The 24,392-nt window shown below is 34.9% G+C and overlaps 1 protein-coding gene across 1 annotated transcript; it reads right to left on the bottom strand.

The window, feature by feature from the left end:
• Positions 1–1,292: 1,292 nt before the first annotated feature.
• Positions 1,293–20,064, bottom strand: LOC110458617 (calpain-15-like). Its single transcript, XM_021510400.1, has 13 exons — positions 20,033–20,064; positions 15,157–16,705; positions 12,496–12,701; positions 10,785–10,968; positions 9,967–10,111; positions 9,695–9,767; positions 9,302–9,430; positions 8,868–9,029; positions 5,388–5,549; positions 5,072–5,268; positions 4,465–4,649; positions 3,740–3,912; positions 1,293–2,938 (listed from the first exon to the last, which is right to left on the bottom strand). The coding sequence occupies exons 2-13, from the start codon at positions 16,693–16,695 to the stop codon at positions 2,755–2,757; spliced, it is 3,339 nt and encodes a 1,112-aa protein (XP_021366075.1). The 5' UTR covers positions 16,696–16,705; positions 20,033–20,064; the 3' UTR covers positions 1,293–2,754.
• Positions 20,065–24,392: the final 4,328 nt, after the last annotated feature.

Below are 24,392 nucleotides of genomic sequence, written 5' to 3'. Positions count from 1 at the left end.
ACGTTGACTGTGATCAGTGACTGCTATGTATTGATTGTGACAAGTGACTATCTATATATTGAATGTGATCAGTGACTGGATATACGTAGACTGTGACCAGTTACTTGCCATACATTGACTGTGACTAGTGACTGACTATACGTTGACTGTGATAGTGACTGGCAATACATAGACCGGCTATGCATCGACTGTGACCAATAACTGGCTATACATTGACTGTGATCAGTTATTGGCTATACATTGACTGTGACCAGTGACTGGCTATACATCGACTGTGACCAGTTACTGGATATATATCGAATGTGGTCAGTGCCTGGATATACGTTGACTGTGACCAGTTACTAGCTATACATTGACTGTGACCAGTTACTGGCTATACATTGACTGTGACCAGTTACTGGCTATACATTGAATTTGATTGGTGACCATGATTATTATTTAGTTATTCATTGACTGTGTCATTGACTTGATATACGTTGTTTTGGATAGATTTATCCAAATGTATGTTGAAATGAGAAACTTATATAATGACATAAAAACGTAGAAACAGTGTCATCACCTAAATGTAAAAGAGATATACTTATATCTTCTAAACCTGACTTTGATTTCGAGGTAATTAATTGAAAATAATAAACTAGTAATCCAGCTTGTGCCAGGTATTCCATATCCTATTAGGTCTTGTTAATGTTAGATCATTACACTGCCAAAGTAAATACATGCAGTTAGCAATATTATTTGTAAAACAAATCAATATGCAGCCTGGGGACACAATTAATAGATATACAGTAGTATCTGGTATCGACAAAACATGCATTCAATTTAATATATTCAGTTCAATTCAGTACAAAATATTATTATTCATTAATTATATTCAGTGTCATTCAGTACAAAACAGTATAAATTAAATAGGTTCAGAGAAAATAAAGATATATTCGATTGTAAAAAATCTTCTTAATGACATAAATGAAACACTAATTTCCCTTGTGTAACAGGATAATATTTAATTTTCTGAAACTTAAAATTAAAATGTTATAAAAATAAACAATGCCCGACTTCGTTCAAATAAGTAATTACATGAACAGCTATTCTAAGACAGAATTGGACATTAGATGCCTGTTGTATCTATTTGCGTAATATATGTACTACAGTTGTAATAATGATCAAGTTTATTGGAGTGCTCTCTATCTATTTATAAGGACGTAATATCATGATTAAGAAGTCTATATCAAATAGCTACACTGTTTCAACATCAGTAGTATGTATGTAGGACTAAAATATGAAGTATAAGACCGTTTCTCTTTCGTTTGGTATGAAATTATTTTATTATGTATTTTATATCATGGTACAGAAAATCAAGATATGAAATCATTTTTCGATTTCCATCTCGATCGATCGAGGTAATCACATCAAAGTAGTCGTTTTCCTTCTGTAAAGAAAACAAACAAAACTGTTTTACCTAACATTGTCGTTATGGTATATATATATGAAAAAATAGAGAAAGTTTAGCCATGCTGGTTGCATTTCACAGCGCAACAATACAAAAAAATACCCACCAAAGTATATATATCAATGTACTTTCATGGTTTCAGACATGAAGAGCAATATTACATCATTAACTGAGATTCTAATAAGCATATATATGGGTCAAAGAAATAATATTAAAGGTAGCTTCTCGAATAACACTGATTCCTTGCAAACGTATGTTTGTAGGATACGAATTTCCTAGAATTGTATATGGGCAAGGAAGTAATTCCTACAGTGTAGACAATATGATGTTATCAATTTTTCTAAAATCGTTTGTGTGCAAACAACGAAAAAGAGATTAAAGATGCTGAAGCTGAAAAATGACACGACGATTCGTCCCAAGATGATAATTGGGATAGGCACACACTATGTATCAGTGGTCAACGATGCTGTCAGTGTAAATTCTGCCTTCGGCTAACGCTAGCCGTGGGACTTGTTTACAAAATATCTTAGCTATTTTCTTTTATATTTCTAATATTGTTTTTATGTAATGTAACTGTTAAATAAACATCCCAAGTATAATATACACTGTCACGTTTGCTAGATCTGCTAATGGGTTGAGCAAGAGTCAATAGGAGTGCCCATATGATTACCATAATGTCTTATGTAATCTTTTACACCATAAAATAAAATGTCGACTCGTGGTACTAAATATAGGACGTAACATACTATCATGGTCGTGTAGGCTCTTGGACAGGTGAACATGTACAATGAATGGGATACTTTGGTATAATGATTGACATTTGGGAACCTTAATAAACTGTCAATATTACACAATCAATTACACACATTTGAAAAAGTTTGAAGTCAAGGGAGATTCTCAGATTTCTCTTTTGAAAAACCGGGATTACTTTTGTAAATATATAGTGTCGCAATGGTATGAAAGTTACACTGTTTATTGTTTCGTATTTATTTTCAACATCAAACTACATTAGTAAGTAGTCGATGAAGTCGATAGACAGTATTTTAAATGAAATACTAGTACCCTGTAGTAGTTACATAAGACATACTCTGTCGTATTGCATGCCGATCGATTAAGCCGCATTAATTCCTGTAAGTGTCAGTCGGTATTATCCCGTTTTGTTTCCACTGAAATAAGTGTCTCATATATGAGTTTTCTGAAGTAAGGATGCACTCCATAGAGGGGAAATCAACGGTGTAGTTCTGAATCGTTTAGAAACCACCACTCTTTGTCCAGTCCATGATCTACATGCTGGTTTGAAGGAGAACTCAGTATTGTTGTGGACTGTGAAGGCCAGCCACATCTGTTGTTATATCCGGGACATGTAACACTTCATTAGGTGCTCGCCATTCTCGGTACAGCCCAGGAGTAGGGGACATCAGGTATTGCATTGATCGGTTAGTGGACCATCCAGTAACCGGCTCCAGAGGGGTCAATACCTGTATGACCTGTCTGTAATACAAGGTTTGGTATTAGGATAGGTATCACTCACATGGTAAGTTCTAATTGGGGTATCAAAAATGTTCTCTTAACTTTAAGAACTTTGTCATATTTTTTAAACAGTTTTGCCTTCAAAAAAATCCTTTAACATCTAACGAAATGGGAATTGCGTATTGTTTTATGTAATTTGCTGACAAAGGAAGCCTAACAATTAAAATAGTGAAAATATTAAAAGAAAAAACAGAAATGATTTAGTTAATGATTTTTTTAATGGTAAGAGAAAGGGAATTTGTGATATCAGGGTCATCTTCAACTTGTGAAAGCTGTTTTACATAAATAAAATCATGTCAGATGTATAGTGTAGCTAGAGAAATCTGACCTTTCACATGTGACGTCATTAACATGTAAGTGGTTCAATCAAGATGTCAAATGTGATCATCTGACATAGACCAAAGATAGTAACGTTTACAAATTCGCATATATTCTTGCTTTTGTGATCAATTTCTTTTTTCAAAATTTAGAATTCATTCCAACTCATATCAGAATGATGAAACTCGTCCCCACATTTAAGATCGGCAAAGTATCGTTTTATAAAGTTATCATATATTTTTTTCAAATCAAGTTGATTCATTACAAGTGTCAGTAGCAAACTTTACGAACACCTAAAAACAACATTTTAGTGAAGAGAGGAATACACTTTAAATTATATCAGAAATGGACCGCAAAAGTCATGAGAACAGGTTGAAATTCTAATATTTGTGATATTACAACATCAACATGCCAATCAAAACCGAGACTAATAACTGGACTCACCTGTGTTTTGGTGGGACACAGTCCATTGTCATAAAGCTACCTCGTGTGGAGATAAGATAGGAGCTACTAGACGTGTCACACTTTACCTGTCCGTACTGGTCACTCGTTGTGTTCTCCACCACAAATATAGCACCGTACCACCACAGTGCGTACATATTAAGGCCAGGAGATAGCTGTCGTAAATATAAGTATATCCCATTACTTCAGTCATCAAACACTGTATGTTTAACCCGCGTCTTAATATAAAGCTAATACATAACAAACAACCAACTCGAATTTGATAGGAAGAGATATGAGTAACCATGTGATTACAAGATAATGTCGATACCAACAATTAAGCGAAACGAAAAATGTACTAGGGAATTACCAATACAACCATTGATAAAGTTGATGCTGAGAGCCACACAATAATTAAGTTACTGCAGTACATAAACATTTTTTCCATTTGTACTCATTGACATAACTTAACTTTTATCTTTGACAATAGCATTGCAAACATTACACTGTTTATAGTTTATTCATCAAAAAAGAAAAAGAAAAAAAACGAGTTTTTTTATCATGAACCTTCATTTTTGGTTTCTGAAACATGTCGTTGTTAATCAAATGGAAAACATTATCTAATTTTTCATATTAAAAAAGAATCAAGTGCCGCAAAGTTTTGTATTTTATAAACATATTTACTAAAGTAAATGCTAAAATGAAATAAAGGCGTTAATGTTAGTGACCTCTTGTTTGGTTCCCTTTTCAATTGCCAAAAGTATGATGACATCAGCCAGATTAAACTTGCATGTTGGACTGCATGTATCGAATTCGTCCGACTGTACTGACCCAGAGCTGTGTATGGTCAGTACAAAGTCTTTGTTCAAAGCCTCAATCGTAGCCATTCGTAGTGAGGAGGACATAGGCACACCTACGAACAAACGAAAATCATACCCTGACACTAGGAAGACAAAGATACGCCTAGAAACACACCGTATTATCCTGATAGTATAGTCACTGGTCCTATATATGCTACTAAAACTGTTACCTCTAATGATAAAAGCAATATAAATCAATCAAATAATTAAGTTACAAGTACAATAAAAAATCCTTGCTTTTTGAAGCAGCGTTTTTGCTAATATATTAAATATTGATACATCGTTCTTATATTTTAAGTTTATATACTTACCATACATATAAGTTAATCATTGGTGAATATTTTTTTTATACATTTTTTGAAATCTTGCATATAATATATTGTATGTTTTATAAGAAAGCAGAATAATATATTTTCAAGTATGATAGAAAGATATATTATTAAAATTTGGAACTTCAGAAACATGAAATAATAACCTGTCTGCCAGTGTTTGAACGCTAAGCAGGCTACGGTATATGTTCCTGGACCTAGCTCCACCTCACACCCTGTAAACGGTTTCGCTGCTCGACGGCTGTTACATACAACTTTGGACAGTACTTTGTCTTGTGATTTGGAATTCGCCAACACCACAACCATCATATCGACAAATGGTTCCTTCGCTAAGCCCTCACCCCTGTTAAAACAAAACAATAAACAATGTGTTTATTTTAGGTGTACATGACGCCCGAAGTCTTTTATAATGTATAATAAATAATAACACATAACTGGACATATAACGTCTTCATTGTATACCTTACGGTCCTCTGGAACAAACAAAGGTCCATTTTTGTTTTGTTAAAGATGTTTAAAGTGACAAATTTCCAAGGCTGGTCTGCGTGTGGAGGGAATGATCCTTTGATACGAAGTTCGTTCCAGTTCGGTCTGGCTTTACACACCTCGACACTATCAAAGTATCTGTAACAGATGAACATTTACACATTATTCCTGGTTTTACCATTGTATTTCCAATTCTTATATTGCATTACTGTAAACGTATCTTTTGCTCTGTTATCCAGAAACGAGCAATGGAATAAATATACAAGTTTACAGCAAACGTTCCGATACCTTTTTACAGGTTTTGCTTAAAAGTGAGAAAACATGGTACATGTCGGTTTCCAAATCTACAATCATGTATTGAGGACATGCTTTTATTGCGTTATCAGAACTTCGGAGATATTTTACTTCCATGCTCGATCCTAGAACACTATCCATGTACCAGATATAATGATATATATGTATATCGTGCCTAGAATACTATACATGTACATGTACCAGATATAATAATACATATGTATATCGTTCTTAATGCAATATATAAAGGTAAGGGTGCTCAAAATGATGTCTCTAACTATATGCCAATATCTATTACATCATGTTTTAGCAAAATTGTTGAACAAGTTTTTTTAAATATATGTTTAATTATATGAAAGAATGTGATATCATAACGAAACACCAATCAGGCTTCTTACAAAGAGACTCGATTGTAAACCAGTTGTTATCTATATATGACACTATTGTAAATAACTTGAATCCAAATAATGAAATCAGATTTGTATTCTGTGATGTAAGTAAGGTGTTTGATAGAGTTTGGCATAAGGGTTTATTTTTTAAATTGGAATCGTATGGCATAAAAGGGAAAATATTACAATAGTTTAGTAATTATCTTTCTGATAGAAAGCAGAGAGTATCAACAGAATGTGTAACAAGTAAAATGAAACTGTTTGGAGATGATACTTCTTTCAATGAAGCAATAGACAACAATCAAAACGAAATTGCATTGAAATTAACTAATGATCTAGGTTATATTAATGCATGGGCACAAAAATGGGATATCAAATTTAATTCATTAAAAACTGAATCTGTAATCTTCTCGAGGAAAAGGGAACAAAATCATCCAGATATCTTATTTGGTAATGAAACTGTAATTACTAAACAAACTCATAAGCATCTTGGTTTAACTTTTAGTAGTGATGGAAAATGGACATATCATATTGACAATATTTATGAGCTAGCTTATAGAAGAATGAATATATTGAGAATTCTAAAACACAAATTGGATAGAAAAAGTCTTACAACAATATATAACTCTTTTATTAGACCAATACTTGAATATGGGGATGTAGTATGGGATAACTGTAGTAACCAAAATAAAATTATTCTTGAGTCAATCCAGCTAGAGGCATTACGAATTATTACAGGATTGCGTAGAGGGACCTCTCATTGTAAGCTTTATGCAGAAACTGGACTTGAATCACTTTGTTGTAGGCGAAAAAATCATAAATTAGTACTTATGTTCAAAGTTTTAAATAATGAATCGCCTAAGTACCTAAAAGACATCATTGAACCATACCTTTACAACAATATAAATCTAAGATACCCACTAGTAAATAGCCATATTTTCAATCCCCCTTTCTGTAGAACTGAGAATTATTTAAATAATTATTTTCCCTCAACGTGTAGGAGAATTCAACCTTCTATCTGCAGAAAATTTAAATGCTACTTCCCTTCAACAATTTAAAAAGTTCATCAAGTCTGATAATATGAACAACACTAAAGAAATTGCCAGAACATCTAAATACTATGGGCCAATAAAATTCAATATCATAATTTGTCAGCTAAGAAATCATGCTAGCAACCTTAATAGTGGCTTATATATGGATCATCTGAATGACACACCAGCATGTAGATGTGGACATGAAAATGAAAATGCATTTCATTTTATATTTCTCAATTTGGTATAACAGGTAATCATGATCATTTTAATCTAAATACTCTATTAAATGGGTGTTTAATATGCAGCACTGATAACAACAAATCCATTTTACAAAGTATATCTGACTATATTTGTAATCTCACTCACAGCTCAACTTTACATTGAAAGTGATGCTATTATTTATAGTGTCATGTACATTTTTCGGCTGGACTGGATGGAATTTATGAATGTACTATTCTATAACCTGTTCTAACTATTTCATAGTTATATGAATATTCTATAGTGATTTGTTAAATAAATTTTAAGAGAATCAACTCCAATAATAGATAATAATAACTACATTTTCCTATATGAATCCATATCATATTCTGAAATTTTACAAAATGTTTATTTCTTGGTAACTTATCCTATATATCCAGTGGGTGGATAGCCAATGTGTTTATACACAGGGACTTTTGCGCCTGTATCCCTTGGATTTTATGTAGGATGAGTTGTCAACAAATGTACATGATTTATTTAATTGTTAATATCCAAAACATAAACAGAAAATGATTGAATAAAAGTTGGAAAAAAATCCTTCCTCAAGCTAAATTAGAGTTATCTCCTCTGCACTGTTTAATTGGATTGTTATGACAGAATATATGTAATGTTTGTAAATAACGTTTGGAAAGGACTGAAAAGGCCTAGACTGATGTCCAATCCAATTGACATATGTAAAGTCAATAAAATCTGCTGAAATTGAACACTATACATGTACCAGATATAATAATATATATGTACCAGATATAATAATATATATGTACCAGATATAATAATATATATGTATATCGTTCCTAGAATACTATATATTTACCAGATATAAGTTTTTTTTATCATTTTAACGAAACGAACTGTTCATGTAACAGTGACATTAAACCAACAATGTATCATTTTTGCTGACATTCCAGCAAAACATTGTTTCACAAACTTCAAAACCAACCAACTCAATTCTATCGAATTACTGTAGAATTACTTGTTTTGTTTGTTTGGGTGGCTGTGCGTGTGTAGTTCTGTTATCCAGCAGATATATGTATGTCAGTATATATATCACATGGATGTATGTCATTATATATCACAGGGATGTATACAGGGATGTATGTCAGTATATATCATAGGAATGTATGTCAGTTTATATTATTGGGATGTATGTCAGTATGTAACACAGGGATGTAGGCAGTATATATCACTGTTATGTAGGTCAGTATATATAACAGGGATGTATGTCAGTATATATCATAGGAATGTATGTCAGTTTATATTATTGGGATGTATGTCAGTATGTAACACAGGGATGTAGGCAGTATATATCACTGTTATGTAGGTCAGTATATATAACAGGGATGTATGTCAGTATATATCATAGGAATGTATGTCAGTTTATATCACAGGGATGTAGGTCAGTTTATATCATAGAAATGTATGTCAGCATATATCACAGGGATGCAGGTCAGTATATTTCACAGGGATGTAGGTTAGTATACCTCATGAAGTCCGGAAGGCACATCCAGAATATACCCTTGTCATTTCCATCCAGTTGTATGCCTTTCTTCGTCCGCTCACTGATTTGTGACCACTTGGAGGAGTGGTCGGACCAGTTCCCTTTCCAGGAAACCGTGCCCCAGGGATTCCGAATTTTCACCAGACTAGAAAGACATCATTAGCAATTTAATACTTTGGTATAAAGAAATAACAATTTCTTTATCGGTGATTGCAGAAGCAACAAAATGACATACATATAAACTATCAGGATTTTTATTTCATACAATCTAAAGTTTGATAGCATCAGTTTCTAGAATATTCGCCAGGCATGTTGCAAAATGTATGTTCTGTATTCTCACAAATACGTGATGATTTTACACAAAACTAATGGAAGGGGGATAACCTACCTCAGTTTACCATATTCTATCACACTCACCGATTCCCCGCCGCATCTTGTACGTCTAGCAGCGAGTAGGCGTGATTAGGTATCAGCCCCAATGTCTCATAATGTTGTAAATCACTCGACTTCATGTTCAGTGTTCCGCATGACGTACCCATTAAAAACCTTCAACAAAAACACAACCAATGGCGTTTAGCAAAAGGTAAGTACATGTAGATGAATACATGTATATGTGCGTGTATTAAAAGATGACTGATTTCCTATTATCACAGTCTGCGGTATACTATTAAGGAACATATGGTGTGGCAAGGTAATCAATTTCCAAGCTCGTTTTAAAACAGATGTCGCAGTCTTTAACAGAATTTCATGATTAAGTTTTAACAAAATATGCTCAGACATTCAACATAAATAAGTTAAAAAAATACATACTTAGATTGACGGGCCTTAACAAGCTTTGTCCAAATTTTCTTCTCGTCAATTTCTACGTCGTCGTCTTCTTGTTCTGATCGAAAAAGGATTTATTACTGATTAATATTAAAATAAAAGACAAGTGCAGATCGATATCTCTATATGAGAAACCAAAAACTCTGTTTAAGAAAAAAACAGAGTTAGCATTATATCGCAAATAACAGTGATGTTAGACCATTATGTAATGGTATAAATACCGACCAAATTACTGATAGTTTTTATATAAGATATACCTTGGAGTTGTATCCGTTCGCATGGTTCCCCTGTTAACAAAGCCAGCGCTTCGATAGCCCTACCGGACACCAGGGCCTCGTAACAACCATGCAGCTTGGCAGCGGCCTTCTCAATCAGGGGCACCCAGAGCTGTTTTCGCTTTGACTACATTAACAAGGATGTCGTAGGTTAAAAACATTTTACAGTGAGATTTGTGCATTGGCAATCATCGAAATAACTTCAAAAGTGACAGAACGTCTAGAACAGCAACCACTATAATTACATACAATGTACACGGTATAGACGATCTTCAAAGATTATTTTTAAGACAGCTATTTTTCATACTGCAGTACATAAGTGACAATAGTCTATATCTGTAGTAAGAACACTGTTCTTATTTCCTGCTGAAAGAACTGTTGCTTGATTACGTTTTTCATCCTACAGTGCGACGACAATATTGGGATCTGAGACCACGAATTACAACTCGGTAGATTCCGTCCCTACATCAAATAAACGATACCGGAATCAGCCGAGGTTTGCCGATTGCATCTGAGACACCGGAACAACAAACTATGTATGAGAACGGTTATATAAATACATGTCCAGGCCGTGGTTTAACATAGAACGAGAAAAAACAACTTATACGAAAAGTAGTAAACTGTACATAATTACAAACAAAAAGAATTACATGATGTTACGATATAAATTGTATAAAAATGTCGTTTTGAAACCACAAAATGGCTTGAATTGATAACATGCGTTTTTATGTAGGTATCGGTAAACAACTCTCAGATGTTGTAATGCATGATTAATGTACCTTCTAGTGAACAACACTGACCTTGGAGTACAAAAGGCGGTTATATTGATCACATGGAAAGAAGTCATCTATAAGGACGATTTTCCACCTCCCGTCCTTACACAGACGGACATGGTAAGCCCCTTCCTTGCAGAACTGTCGGGTCAAAATAATCTTTTCCAGTAATTCTTTCCTTTCCGCAAGCACCGCTAGAGCACTCAAAAACCTAAATTAGAACAATTAAATCAGACTGAAATTAATCACCAAACCCCCACCCCGGAAGTACTCGTAGTGGTTAAACAATCTGACTACGGATAACCCCTTTTAAGTTAAAATACCGGAAGTAATGTACAAAATTGATATACATTTTAAACATAAAAGTTCAACAATTTTATGCAAAAAAACGTAAAACTAATTAGTTAAAGCAGTGGGTAGAATATTAACGACTTTATAGTAGATGGTAAATGTGAACATTTGTTCTCTCAGACAAAAATGACAAAACATTTGTTCTCTCAGACAAAAATGAAAAAATATTTGTTCTCTCAGACAAAAATGACAAAACATTTGTTTCAGTTACATCAGTTAACGACCAGAAAGATAATCGGGAAACAAACTAATCAAATGTCTACTGATCCGTTTCCTTTTGTACACAGTTGAATGAAGATGTTTCATATCAAATTTAACCGTTTCCCTTAGAGTAAAGGACCAACTCGATACATTTTGGGAAAGTGATAAAAGGAGATTCAAAATAACATTGGAGTTACGTCACATCAAAAACATTGTAATCGACTACGATAAAATAGATATGGACTATGATCTGAATATAGAGGCAGATATATGCTTGCGTCCAGAATAAACTAAGTTACACTAAGTTAAGTAAAAAACACCCATTCGACTGAATATTGTCTAACCGTATACCTACAATTGTACATTCGCACAAACATTTAAGTGACCTAGATTTAACCACAATGTCCGTTCTGGTGGTTTTTGTAGGTGAACAGCATATCCGTAAATTGACCGCTTTATTTGATTTTCAGTTTTGTTCTCTAGATAATCCGACAAGTATTTGGTTGAATAAAATCGTTATCGCTCGGACACTCGAATGTTTGCTATGTACACATTGTGGTCAGCACAGGCACTGACCAATATCAGTACACCGAGGCGTAACCACCCTTATCCTGTGTATGGAGCGGTGTGGCAGAGACCGATCACCGCCTACTGGTATTTACTTAGAAACATGATCCATGTATATGTGTGGGTTTGATATATACAAGTGATAAACAAGTGAAATAGAAGACGAAGATAACCATAACTTCAACAAGAAAGTACAATGACAACAATACCATAGCGCCAAGCGGAAAGTACCGTAACGTTAACAAGATGTACAATTACTTGAACAAAAATATACTTTAGCGTCGCCAGAAAAGTACCATGGTAAAAAGAGAAAAAGTACCATAGCATCAGACGAAAAGTATCATAACATCAAGACAAAATTACCATAACATCAAAACAAAATGACCATTACTTTATGAGACAACATAATGTAATTATCAAAACACTGAAGGGATTCGGGTCATTTGCTAATAAATAGACCGTATGTTAGACGTTACGAGTATACATGAGATCTAAATTACTAATTATGTTAAGTATATTGTTTTGGCATTGATAATCAATAGTAAATTTCAAAATGTACCTCAAATTGGTATGCAGTGCTCGAGTGGTATACATGTATTTGCGTTATTGTTATACTGACCAGCAGTTTCCAAGACGACCTTGACCTATATCGTCAGCCAATGGATTCGACCGATAAACAGCCCAATCATCTTTTTCTTCTGTGTTGTCTTCTGTTCGAATATCATGGCATCGAAGCCATGTTGGATTGTTGCTGGTGACACGTGGTCTAGTGTACAATGACGAAACATTGGGTGGGAACTGTTCGTCAACAAACATGGAACCATTCTGTAATACACAATAATAGATATTTAATAAAAAAAAAAAAAAACAACAAAACATCCATTGGCTTAATAGTCACTTCATATTTATAAAAACTCTTTTATAAACGTCATCATTAGTAATACATATGTCTATCACTTTGTAATCCACATCAATAACACATAAATGTTTTCCAATACCATCCTGCATACTTTCTATACTTTCTCCATATAATGGTCTATCGACTTTGATATTTGAACGCTCCAAACTATTTGTCGTAACAACAACCCCATACGTACACATCATCAGGGATTATATAAATGATTAATCTCTATACATGTAAACCTTTCAATAGTACATACCTCTCTACAATAGTACATACCTCTCTACAATAGTACATACCTCTCTACAATAGTACATACCTCTCTACAATAGTACATACCTCTCTACAATAGTACATACCTCTCTACAATAGTACATACCTCTCTACAATAGTACATACCTCTCTACAATAGTACATACCTCTCTACAATAGTACATACCTCTCTACAATAGTACATACCTCTCTACAATAGTACATACCTCTCTACAATAGTACATACCTCTCTACAATAGTACATACCTCTCTACAATAGTACATACCTCTCTACAATAGTACATACCTCTCTACAATAGTACATACCTCTCTACAATAGTACATACCTCTCTACAATAGTACATACCTCTCTACAATAGTACATACCTCTCTACAATAGTACATACCTCTCTACAATAGTACATACCTCTCTACAATAGTACATACCTCTCTACAATAGTACATACCTCTCTACAATAGTACATACCTCTCTACAATAGTACATACCTCTCTACAATAGTACATACCTCTCTACAATAGTACATACCTCTCTACAATAGTACATACCTCTCTACAATAGTACATACCTCTCTACAATAGTACATACCTCTCTACAATAGTACATACCTCTCTACAATAGTACATACCTCTCTACAATAGTACATACCTCTCTACAATAGTACATACCTCTCTACAATAGTACATACCTCTCTACAATAGTACATACCTCTCTACAATAGTACATACCTCTCTACAATAGTACATACCTCTCTACAATAGTACATACCTCTCTACAATAGTACATACCTCTCTACAATAGTACATACCTCTCTACAATAGTACATACCTCTCTACAATAGTACATACCTCTCTACAATAGTACATACCTCTCTACAATAGTACATACCTCTCTACAATAGTACATACCTCTCTACAATAGTACATACCTCTCTACAATAGTACATACCTCTCTACAATAGTACATACCTCTCTACAATAGTACATACCTCTCTACAATAGTACATACCTCTCTACAATAGTACATACCTCTCTACAATAGTACATACCTCTCTACAATAGTACATACCTCTCTACAATAGTACATACCTCTCTACAATAGTACATACCTCTCTACAATAGTACATACCTCTCTACAATAGTACATACCTCTCTACAATAGTACATACCTCTCTACAATAGTACATACCTCTCTACAATAGTACATACCTCTCTACAATAGTACATACCTCTCTACAATAGTACATACCTCTCTACAATAGTACATACCTCTCTACAATAGTACATACCTCTCTACAATAGTACATACCTCTCTACAATAGTACATACCTCTCTACAATAGTACATACCTCTCTACAATAGTACATACCTCTCTACAATAGTACATACCTCTCTACAATAGTACATACCTCTCTACAATAGTACATACCTCTCTACAATAGTACATACCTCTCTACAATAGTACATACCTCTCTACAATAGTACATACCTCTCTACAATAGTACATACCTCTCTACAATAGTACATACCTCTCTACAATAGTACATACCTCTCTACAATAGTACATACCTCTCTACAATAGTACATACCTCTCTACAATAGTACATACCTCTCTACAATAGTACATACCTCTCTACAATAGTACATACCTCTCTACAATAGTACATACCTCTCTACAATAGTACATACCTCTCTACAATAGTACATACCTCTCTACAATAGTACATACCTCTCTACAATAGTACATACCTCTCTACAATAGTACATACCTCTCTACAATAGTACATACCTCTCTACAATAGTACATACCTCTCTACAATAGTACATACCTCTCTACAATAGTACATACCTCTCTACAATAGTACGTACCTCTCTACAATAGTACGTACCTCTCTACAATAGGACATACCTCTCTACAATAGGACATACCTCTCTACAATATTACGTACCTCTCTACAATATTACGTACCTCTCTACAATAGTACATACCTCTCTACAATAGTACGTACCTCTCTACAATAGTACATACCTCTCTACAATAGTACATACCTCTCTACAATAGTACGTACCTCTCTACAATAGTACATACCTCTCTACAAAAGTACATACCTCTCTACAATAGTACGTGATGTTGACCCATTTTTGGTGTGCCTCCTTTTCCTCTTCCTTCTGTAAATCAGCTATTCTCAAACTTCGTCTACTTCGGAGCATGCGTCTTTTCATTAATTTGGAAGGCCTGTTAGCTTCTATCTTCGTCCGTTGTTTGTCACACATCCGACATCGCTGTGCCAAAGTATCATTTAAGTACGAACATGACTTACATGCCCATCTTTCCTTTTTTCTATCTGCATCAGAGGTGTCTTTTAGTTTTTTGTCAAGTTTAAAGTCTTCTTTGTCTTTTTGACGAAGGAAGATTGGTTTAACAGCGTTTCCAGATGTCTCCTGCGTTTTTCTATCGTCTTTGTCTTTCTTCACATATCTTTCTTTGATATTTTGTCTCTTGTTAGGTACATTTGATTTCTCATCATCCTTTTCTTTTCTAGCATTTATTGCTAAAGGCACGGGTTGTTTATCTCCTAACCTGTTTTCGAACAGTCGTTTTTTGTCTTCTATGCCAATTCCTTCCTTTCTCCTTGGTGACGGCAAAACCTTGCGTGGCTCCCATTGTTCCAAACCTCCAGGTTTCTGCCTTTCTTCTATTCTATCGATTATTTTTACAACTAAATCAGAACCTCCTGGTTTCTTCTCTTCCACCTTTTTATCGGGTACTTTTACAACAAAATCAGTACCGCGTTGTTTCTTTTCTTCCCTCTTTTTATCGGGTACTTTTACTACTAAATTGATACCTTCTGGTTTCTTTTCCACCGTCTTTTTATCTGGTTGTTTCACATCTAATTTCTTCTGTTTCCATTCACTTATGTAAGTTTGCTGCGTTTTTCCTGAATGTTCAGTTTCACTGTCGGAATCCTCCGATATTACATCCAGGTAGAATACACTTTGTCTAGCTTCCTCCTCAGTTTTTGTTTCTTTAATATCCTTTTTGGTCTTTACTTTATCAGAAGACTTGCTGTTATCGCCCACAAAGAACTGAAAAAGCTTACTATTTCGAATTACTCCACCTTTTGATTTTTTCTTATTTTCGTTGGAATTACAATCTTTTTCCTCGTGAATTTTGTCCGATGAGCCAGTGATAAATGCGAAGAACCTACCTAAACGTGATTTTCTCTCCTCCTCTTCTTTTCCTTGATCATAACACCTCATTCTGACAGGTTCATTGTCATTGAAGTTGTCCATCATACCCGGTGCTATAGTGTTACATTTTGCACTGTCGTCAAACATTATATCTGACCTCGCAGACTTTGGCGTATCCTTGTTTACCAGGTCACTGCGCACTGTGTTACATATCTCACAGAATCGGTCACACTCCCGATTGATGAAGGTACACGAAGGGCAGTGCCATGTCGTGCGATCCAAGCTTGCCCTCTTGATGCTCTTCTGGAGTCTCTCGTGTGCCACATTTTTGCGGCCACACTTTTTACAGAACCGTTTCTCGAAGTCATTTCCTTCACCGCATCTTTTACACGTCCATCCTGGATCGCTGAAAAACTTGATTCGACTCTGTATCCCTGCAGATAATTGCTTCGCCATAATGTTGAATCTAGGATGAATGGATAAAAACTGTTCTTTCAAACCATAACTAAATATATATTACAAAGATATATTGATATAAATAAGTATGTACTACATTAGATTGACGCAATCAGTATGTTGGTAATAAACGCCTATATTTTACACGTTGTAGCTTAACTCAGTGTAGTTTAACACAACGTAGTTACACATGTGTCAACGTTAGTATGAGGATTTAGGTGGAGTTTCCTTTTAAATTCTAATCTGGTTGACTTCAAGGTTCTCTATATTGACTTTGAATAACGCAGGGGGAAATAAATACATGTTTAGCGTTTGTTAATGGGTAGTCATTCATACCCATACTATCTAAATGGAAACTGAGTAGAAACGTGACCCCGCCATTTTACATAAGCACACACAATCTTTCAGTTCGAATAGTGTATGTTTTATACTACATATTTGAATTGATGTGCATTTAAATCCGTCTACCCAAACTACACAGGATCGAAACATGTATGTATCGCTACGGTGACCATGAGCTGCCGGCGGCAGAACACATACATAACCACGATGGCGACAATATATATCACACTTGTGACAAACACAGCTGGATCACGTACCAGTTTTCTCCTCGTGCGTATATCTAGTTCATGTTTTATTTCCGTATATGTCTATACATTAAACTTCTTCACAATAGGAGTCTGTTCAGCTTTCTCTGAATTAGGTTAAAAACACATGTGGGTCGATCCTGGTACCGAATCAAAAATATATATCAACAAACATGTATAAACACTTAGTGTATCATAAACCTTAGACTTGTACAGTTATAGATCGATTCCCATCGTCGTAAATAAGAATGTTTCGGATGTGGTAACATGTTTTCAGTAAATTTAACGCTTGGTGTGAAAGTGCCAATATTAAACGCACCAATATAATGTCAAGCTCAATTCCACCATAGCAATGATCGAACTTCAGGTATACCATATTCGCGTCGTAACAGGTAATATATGCCTATTTTGACTGCTTTGTAAACCAGAAGAAGGCTCATAGAAATAAAGGTTTGATCCCACGTAGATTGTCGTGTTTCTCCGGTGTTTACTTCCTGTTTGGTTGGTGAATTCATTTGAACGTACACAACCCACAGAAGGCTATTGATCGATACAGGTACACCATTGGAAGTTTGTACAGTTGTGGGACCGCACAACGCACCAAAAATAGCGTGCGCACACCGTGCATACATCGTTCACACACCGTCCGCACATCGTCCACACATGGTGCGCACATCTGTGCGATTTAGCAATCGTTCGCCCCGTTGTGCGCTTCTCTCCGCACAACTGTGCGATTTGGTATCATTTGTAGATCAAAATTACGGAATGACAAAAATACGGAAGGCTTGTATGCGATAATGTACACTGTGTATATATCTGTAATTTCTCATCACAATAATCAAGATTATACAATTTCACAATGCGTGTTAAACAGTATTACAGCGACCGTTAGACTGTCAATAATGGGTTTGGCTCCAAGGTAACAGAACAGGTAAATAACAATTTGATGAGTGTCCGGAGTTTTACCTGACCAGTGCCTGACACACATGTACAGAGCTGATATGCGATACCGTTTGACCGTAATGAATAGGATTTGTTATTTGCATTCGTTTGCCTATGGCTCCCCTTCACCTGGATTTTCACACCCCCGGCCTTACCCGACGAGTTACGTAAGTGCCCCAGGCGGGGAGAAAACTACGGTCCAGGTACATGTACAAAGTGGTTATGTTTACCTGTATACGAGATTGTGTTGTAATTTTCCATGTGTCGATTAAGTGTGTTGAAAAACACAGAAAACACAATTTCTAAATGTAAGAATGTATAGACAGAAAGATTAGTTTATAGATGTTGCTAGAATATAGAAACATACGTAAACATCAAGTTTATATGTTTAAACATAAAACCGTATAAATTGTTAAGGCATTCCTCAATTTACACCAACCACGATTGTTATCGCACAACGTCCGTCCATCGTGCGCACAGATGTGCGCAAGCAATGATCGTCCAGCTTTTTATCGTTCGCCCATCGTGCACACACCGTTCACACACCGTGCACACATCGTGCGCACACCGCACATCGTGTAACGTTGTGCGATCCCACAACTGTAATATGACTTGTAACGAGATACATTTTTGTTCCTCGAACATAATAGTGCCAACAGCGGCAGAGAGGCCTAGTATACGTACTTGTATCAGAAATGTTTAGCTGGAAAGAAATCAAGTGAATCGATACACATGGGCAAATAGAAATTTAAGCAAAAAACGCCAAATTTCAACCCGCCGAAAAATCCCGAATTAATGAAATTACGCTAAGAGATCTGCACTTAATACACGCTCAATACTTATTTAAAAACGCCATGGGTCAGCGAGTAATATATTTATCAGAGGTTGCTTTCAAATCGTAAGTAACTATACAAACATACAGTACTGTCGTGTCCTTACCAGGCTTATACAATTGCCTGAATATATGTATACACTAATGAGAACTGTGCACGACCAAACATCTACATACAACCCGTGTATTAGTAACCTACATACCGTGCACTACTTTATCAATATTCAACCCATGTCGTAGAAACCACTGAGACTTGTGAAGTTAAACAGAGCATGTACTTTTGGACTTTCTTTTTAAGTACGGAGTATAATTTGACTGCAATTTAAAACATATATGATACCCAAAATTAAGGAAGTCTATTTAAACTCCTCGACGCCTTTTCCGCAATTACTGATAATAACATTAACAAATCAAATACATCACAGGACCAGACAGAATAAATGATAAAATGTTAATTTCAATCACTACAATATACAACCTGCTTCTTGAACACCTTTGTCTATCTGTCTTTTAAACGTCAGCCATCGGGTTATCTCTATCCAGGGGGCCCCACCAGATTGTGTATACAAGTATATACTATACTCCATTTTTACACAATGCATGGTCCAAATCCACAAAACGTTTAATTATATATACAAACACGTGTACACCAGTAAGGTATACAGTGTCTTAATTACATGTACTTGTCATTGATGTAGCGTCAACACATATACACTTTTTTAAACGATATATTTCATTTCATCTTACGTGGACATAATGCAGTTTGTAACGTGAGGAAGACATAGATAAGGTATGCATGTACAAAGATGTGGATTATTATATACACATATGTATATACGTATGACTGGTTACTCACCTGTGATATCAACATGATGCATACGTACACCTGCGCTGTAATTGCGGGTGCCCTCGTACGTACACACTTATATACAGTATGTTAATATAAATTGAATTGAAAAATGTACCATACACGTACCTGCTGACACACACCACACAAACACATTTTGTTTATTCTAACTTGTCATAGGTACAGTTGTGGTACCGCACAACGCACCAGAAATAGCGTGCGCACACCGTGCATACATCGTTCACACACCGTCCGCCCACCGTCCCCACATGGTGCGCACAACTGTGCGATTTAGCAATCGTTCGCCCCGTTGTGCGGTTCTCTCCGCACAACTGTGCGATTTGGTAGCATTTGTAGAACAAAATTACGGAATGACAAAAATACGGAAAGCTTGTATACGATAATGTACACTGTGTATATATCTGTAATTTCTCATCACAATAATCAAGATTATACAATTTCACCAGAGGTATCATACATTATTATACGTCTCTGTACAGCGACCGTTAGGCTGTCAAGAATGGGTTTGGCTCCAAGGTAACAGAACAGGTAAATAACAATTTGATGAGTCTCAGGAGTTTTACCTGACCAGTGCCTGACACACAGAGTTGATAAGTTTGACCGTAATGAATAGTATTTGTTATTTGCATTCGTTTGCCTATAGCTCCCATTCACCTGGATTTTCAAACCCCGGCCTTACCCGACGAGTTACGTAAGTGCCCCAGGCGGGGGAAAATTACGGTCCAGGTACATGTACAAAGTGGTTATGTTTACCTGTATACGGGATTGTGTTGTAATTTTACATGTGTCGATTAAGTGTGTTTAAAAACACAGAAAATACATTTTGTAAATATAAGAATGTAGAGACAGAAAGATAAGTTTATAGATATTGCTAGAATATAGACCGTTCACACACCGTGCACACATCGTGCGCACACCGCACATCGTGTAACGTTGTGCGATCCCACAACTGTATATTGTGTAAGGACGTACCGTACAAATTGACAAAATACATTTAACGCATGAGTGAGGTTCACCATATATAGCATATAGACACAAGAATAATACACTTACCTGTTTGTGTGTAGAAGTTTTGATCTGTACTCACTGTTTATATAGAGCTGTTGATATCCCCATACACTTGGCACTTTTAAATAACAATGGGGTAAGTACTCTATAAAACTCGTACCGGATACAATATCCGGATATTTATTATTGTAGCATAGTTAGATTGTAGGAAGCTAATATAGACGTGAAGTAGTAAAATCTAGTGAAATATTTTATATCCGTTATCTGAAACTAATTAAAATCATTTACCTGTAGTTAGTATTCAAACAAATAAAACTATTAATCTAGGATTAATAAAATTAAACCATCATTTCAGGATAAATTTATTACAACTTTTTTTATATGGATCATGTCTGTATTTAAGAACGATCACTTTAATCTAGTTGTATACACTGTTCTCAGCCTAGATATGACGAGGTTTACCTCTAGAGTGAGGTTCAAGTGACACCTACATCAAATACAGGGTGATTGTCCTGGCGAAGTACAACTACAGAGTACTGATGAGGAGTCATGTTACCTACGTACATAGGTAACATATACTAGTAACCACAGATCTGTGTGAGCGGGGATCCGGAAGAAATGTCTGGTTACAAGATCCTAACGCATTTTTACCCGGTAATGTTACATGTACGCTATTACACTATATATACATGTATACACCACTCTGTCCTATTGATATTAAACATATTGGTTTAAACACAAATATCTCAACTATACGCAATAAATAAGTAAACCAATGAAATCTATTAAACCTGAACATTATAAAGTTTTAAATATTAAACAATAATTACATATCTATGTTTTGATATGTTTCTCTTGTTACATGTATTTAAAAATAAATACTATTAATAATGATTTAAGTCATCATTCCCTGCCTATTTATACATATGAATGTTGGTTAATTACCTCAAATATGTAAATAATTATACTAAACATCAAGTGAAAATATGCAAAATGTCATATATTCTTAAAAAGCAAAATTTAGGCAATAATTTAACACATAAAAATTACTTTCGTATTGTATTTTAGAATAAAAATCGTAATATGCAGTCATACAAGACAATTACATTAACTTATACCGAATCAAAAATCAATTATACAAAAAATACTATCAGGTTTCAAACACTGCTTTAATTTTCTCTTAAGGACAGCAGCAGCACTTTATTTACAAACATCCTTGTACTCGCGACTGTTGTAATATCATATCATAAACATATGCCTATGCAGAGCAAACTTTCATTTATTTGGGATGCATGAAACGTGGCATTAGCATATCACCAATATTGAAATACTGATATTTGTATCGAAAAAGACATTTCACGGATTTCATCCAAAAACCCTTCTCTTGGTAGTAAACACTTCATCTAAAACTCATTGTTATTATATTTAAAAACATTATTTTAGGCGAGTCATTCGATTTTCTTCACGGTCGGTGAATTGATTTCATCTTTATATAAAAATATATAATACTATTGGTTTATAAATCATGGAATTTTAATATTTCAAAAAATGTTGTATATAGAAAATACGTATGATGATACTTCGCTCTACTCCGTGTACATATCAAGTAATTTTAGAAATGCTTTCTGATCATATGAGGACATTATGATACAGAAAATGGAGACTGACGAGTTTGCGATATAACTCAATGATCAATATTTAAACAATGGTCTCATGTAAGTTTTTTGGGTGCCTAAAGGTATTGTTATACAAAAGAGTATCAAGTTATAATTACTTCAGTTAATACTTAGCGTGACAGAGAAGCGAGTAGGTGTGGCCAGATATGTCTCTGGTGTGGCATAGTTGTGGGTATTGATTCTAAACACTGGTTGTTATTAAATTGACTTGGATATATTAATAATTTGTTGAATCAACCAACATATCTACACATGACGTTAGTTGCATATGACAATAAATGAAAATAATACCCACTCGTCTGTCGACATCAGTACTCAGTCGGATGCAAAATAACTCTCTAACTCATAAAACCGATTCGAGTGAGCTCCCTTTGAATAACTCTCCTGGCACCTCGATGCTGTCAAACAGTGATGAGATAGAGAGGGAACCGTATGATCCTCTTCAAGGACTGAGAGACGAATACAATTTAAAAAAATGTTATTACTAGTCATTTTAATGATGAACATACATGTAACACACACGTGTGATAGCACAATTTGTCGTCCTTCTAGGACTTATCGGAAATCTTGGTGACCCAAAAAATGGGAGGTGTATAATTTTCCTTAACTTTATGAATTGTAAGATAGTAGAGTACTTGTAAATATCAACATTACAGTAATATTATGTGAAGTGCGTTCATTAAGAACCCTGCCACTGCTCAAACAAGATACTTGTGGCCATTAAGGTCACGACAAATATCGGCGGTGACTAAAAAAATCAAAACAATCGTAATGTACCGTCAGAAATGTATAACATTCTCAATAAATATTTTTTGTCAAGTGACATTCTCCTCACACAGAAACTAAACTTGACGAATCGTGTTTCCAGGCATGTTCTTATGTGAACTGTTTCCAAGATCGTTGTGGAAGTACCAAACACTACTGGAAAAAAAGACTTAAGGTCTAAGCTCAGGCTGTTATCCTTTTCTGGCAGATGCTACTGTAGCAATGGCCATAGCTCATTGTTTTGTGTTCCTACGGACAAAAGTTTGAATGCAGATACTGGTTTTTTCCAGGTTACAACTTCATTGCATGTGCAAAGAATATAAGGTGACAGAATATCAACAAATTCTAGATCCAAACCTCAGGGGTTTGTTTCTACATAAAGGCTCAACCATAGGAGGGGTATTGTCTTCAAGGAAGATACCACCACGTGCACGTTCATCTCTTTTCTCCTTCTTTCTTGTGTAGGTTAACAACGTAAAAACAATGGAAAGTAATACAATATTGAAAGTATTGAATGAGGTTTTCCCTGATTTATTAAGAAATCACCCTATAATTTAATAATAAAAAGAGACGGATGCAAACAATTTATCCGGATTTTTATTACATACTTTTCTAATATATTATATAATGTTGATATGTATTTAATTGCAAGATACATGCATAGGGATAAAACGATGAAATATAAGTGTATGAATATGTGGGATAAATTTATGAATTGATGAATGCAAGAGAGATGGTGGGATTGTGTGTGTATGTGTGTGTTGGCGTGTGTGTGTGTGTGTGTGTGTGTGTGGTTTCAAATTATATTATGTTATAATACTAATGAAACCGGAAACCGGATCAAATTTCCGGAAAACAAATCACTACAAGACCGTGATAACGCGAGTGCTAAAGAAATGTACATGAAATGAAAAATGAATTATTTTCAGAATAAGGAATATGAGAAAAAAATGGATTAACTATCCAATGTTCTTCTCTAATCTGGGGCAACTCATCCCCAGACAACCCACGAATGATGT

This window comes from Mizuhopecten yessoensis, unplaced genomic scaffold (genome assembly GCF_002113885.1).
Source record: "Mizuhopecten yessoensis strain PY_sf001 unplaced genomic scaffold, ASM211388v2 scaffold9653, whole genome shotgun sequence".
NCBI classification, from domain to species: Eukaryota; Metazoa; Mollusca; class Bivalvia; order Pectinida; family Pectinidae; genus Mizuhopecten; species Mizuhopecten yessoensis.
The sequence above is the reverse complement of the archived record's forward strand: the minus strand, read 5'-3'. Positions and strand labels throughout refer to the sequence as shown.

Coding starts and splice junctions, on each gene's coding strand:
- LOC110458617 (XM_021510400.1), bottom strand. CDS start 16,695: ATGGCGAAGCAATTATCTGCAGGGATACAGAGTCGAATCAAGTTTTTC. Junction 10,969..12,495: donor GGTCGTCTTGGAAACTGCTG/GTCAGTATAACA, acceptor GTTCTAATTTAG/GTTTTTGAGTGCTCTAGCGG. Junction 4,650..5,071: donor GTTCAAACACTGGCAGACAG/GTTATTATTTCA, acceptor GTTTGTTCGTAG/GTGTGCCTATGTCCTCCTCA.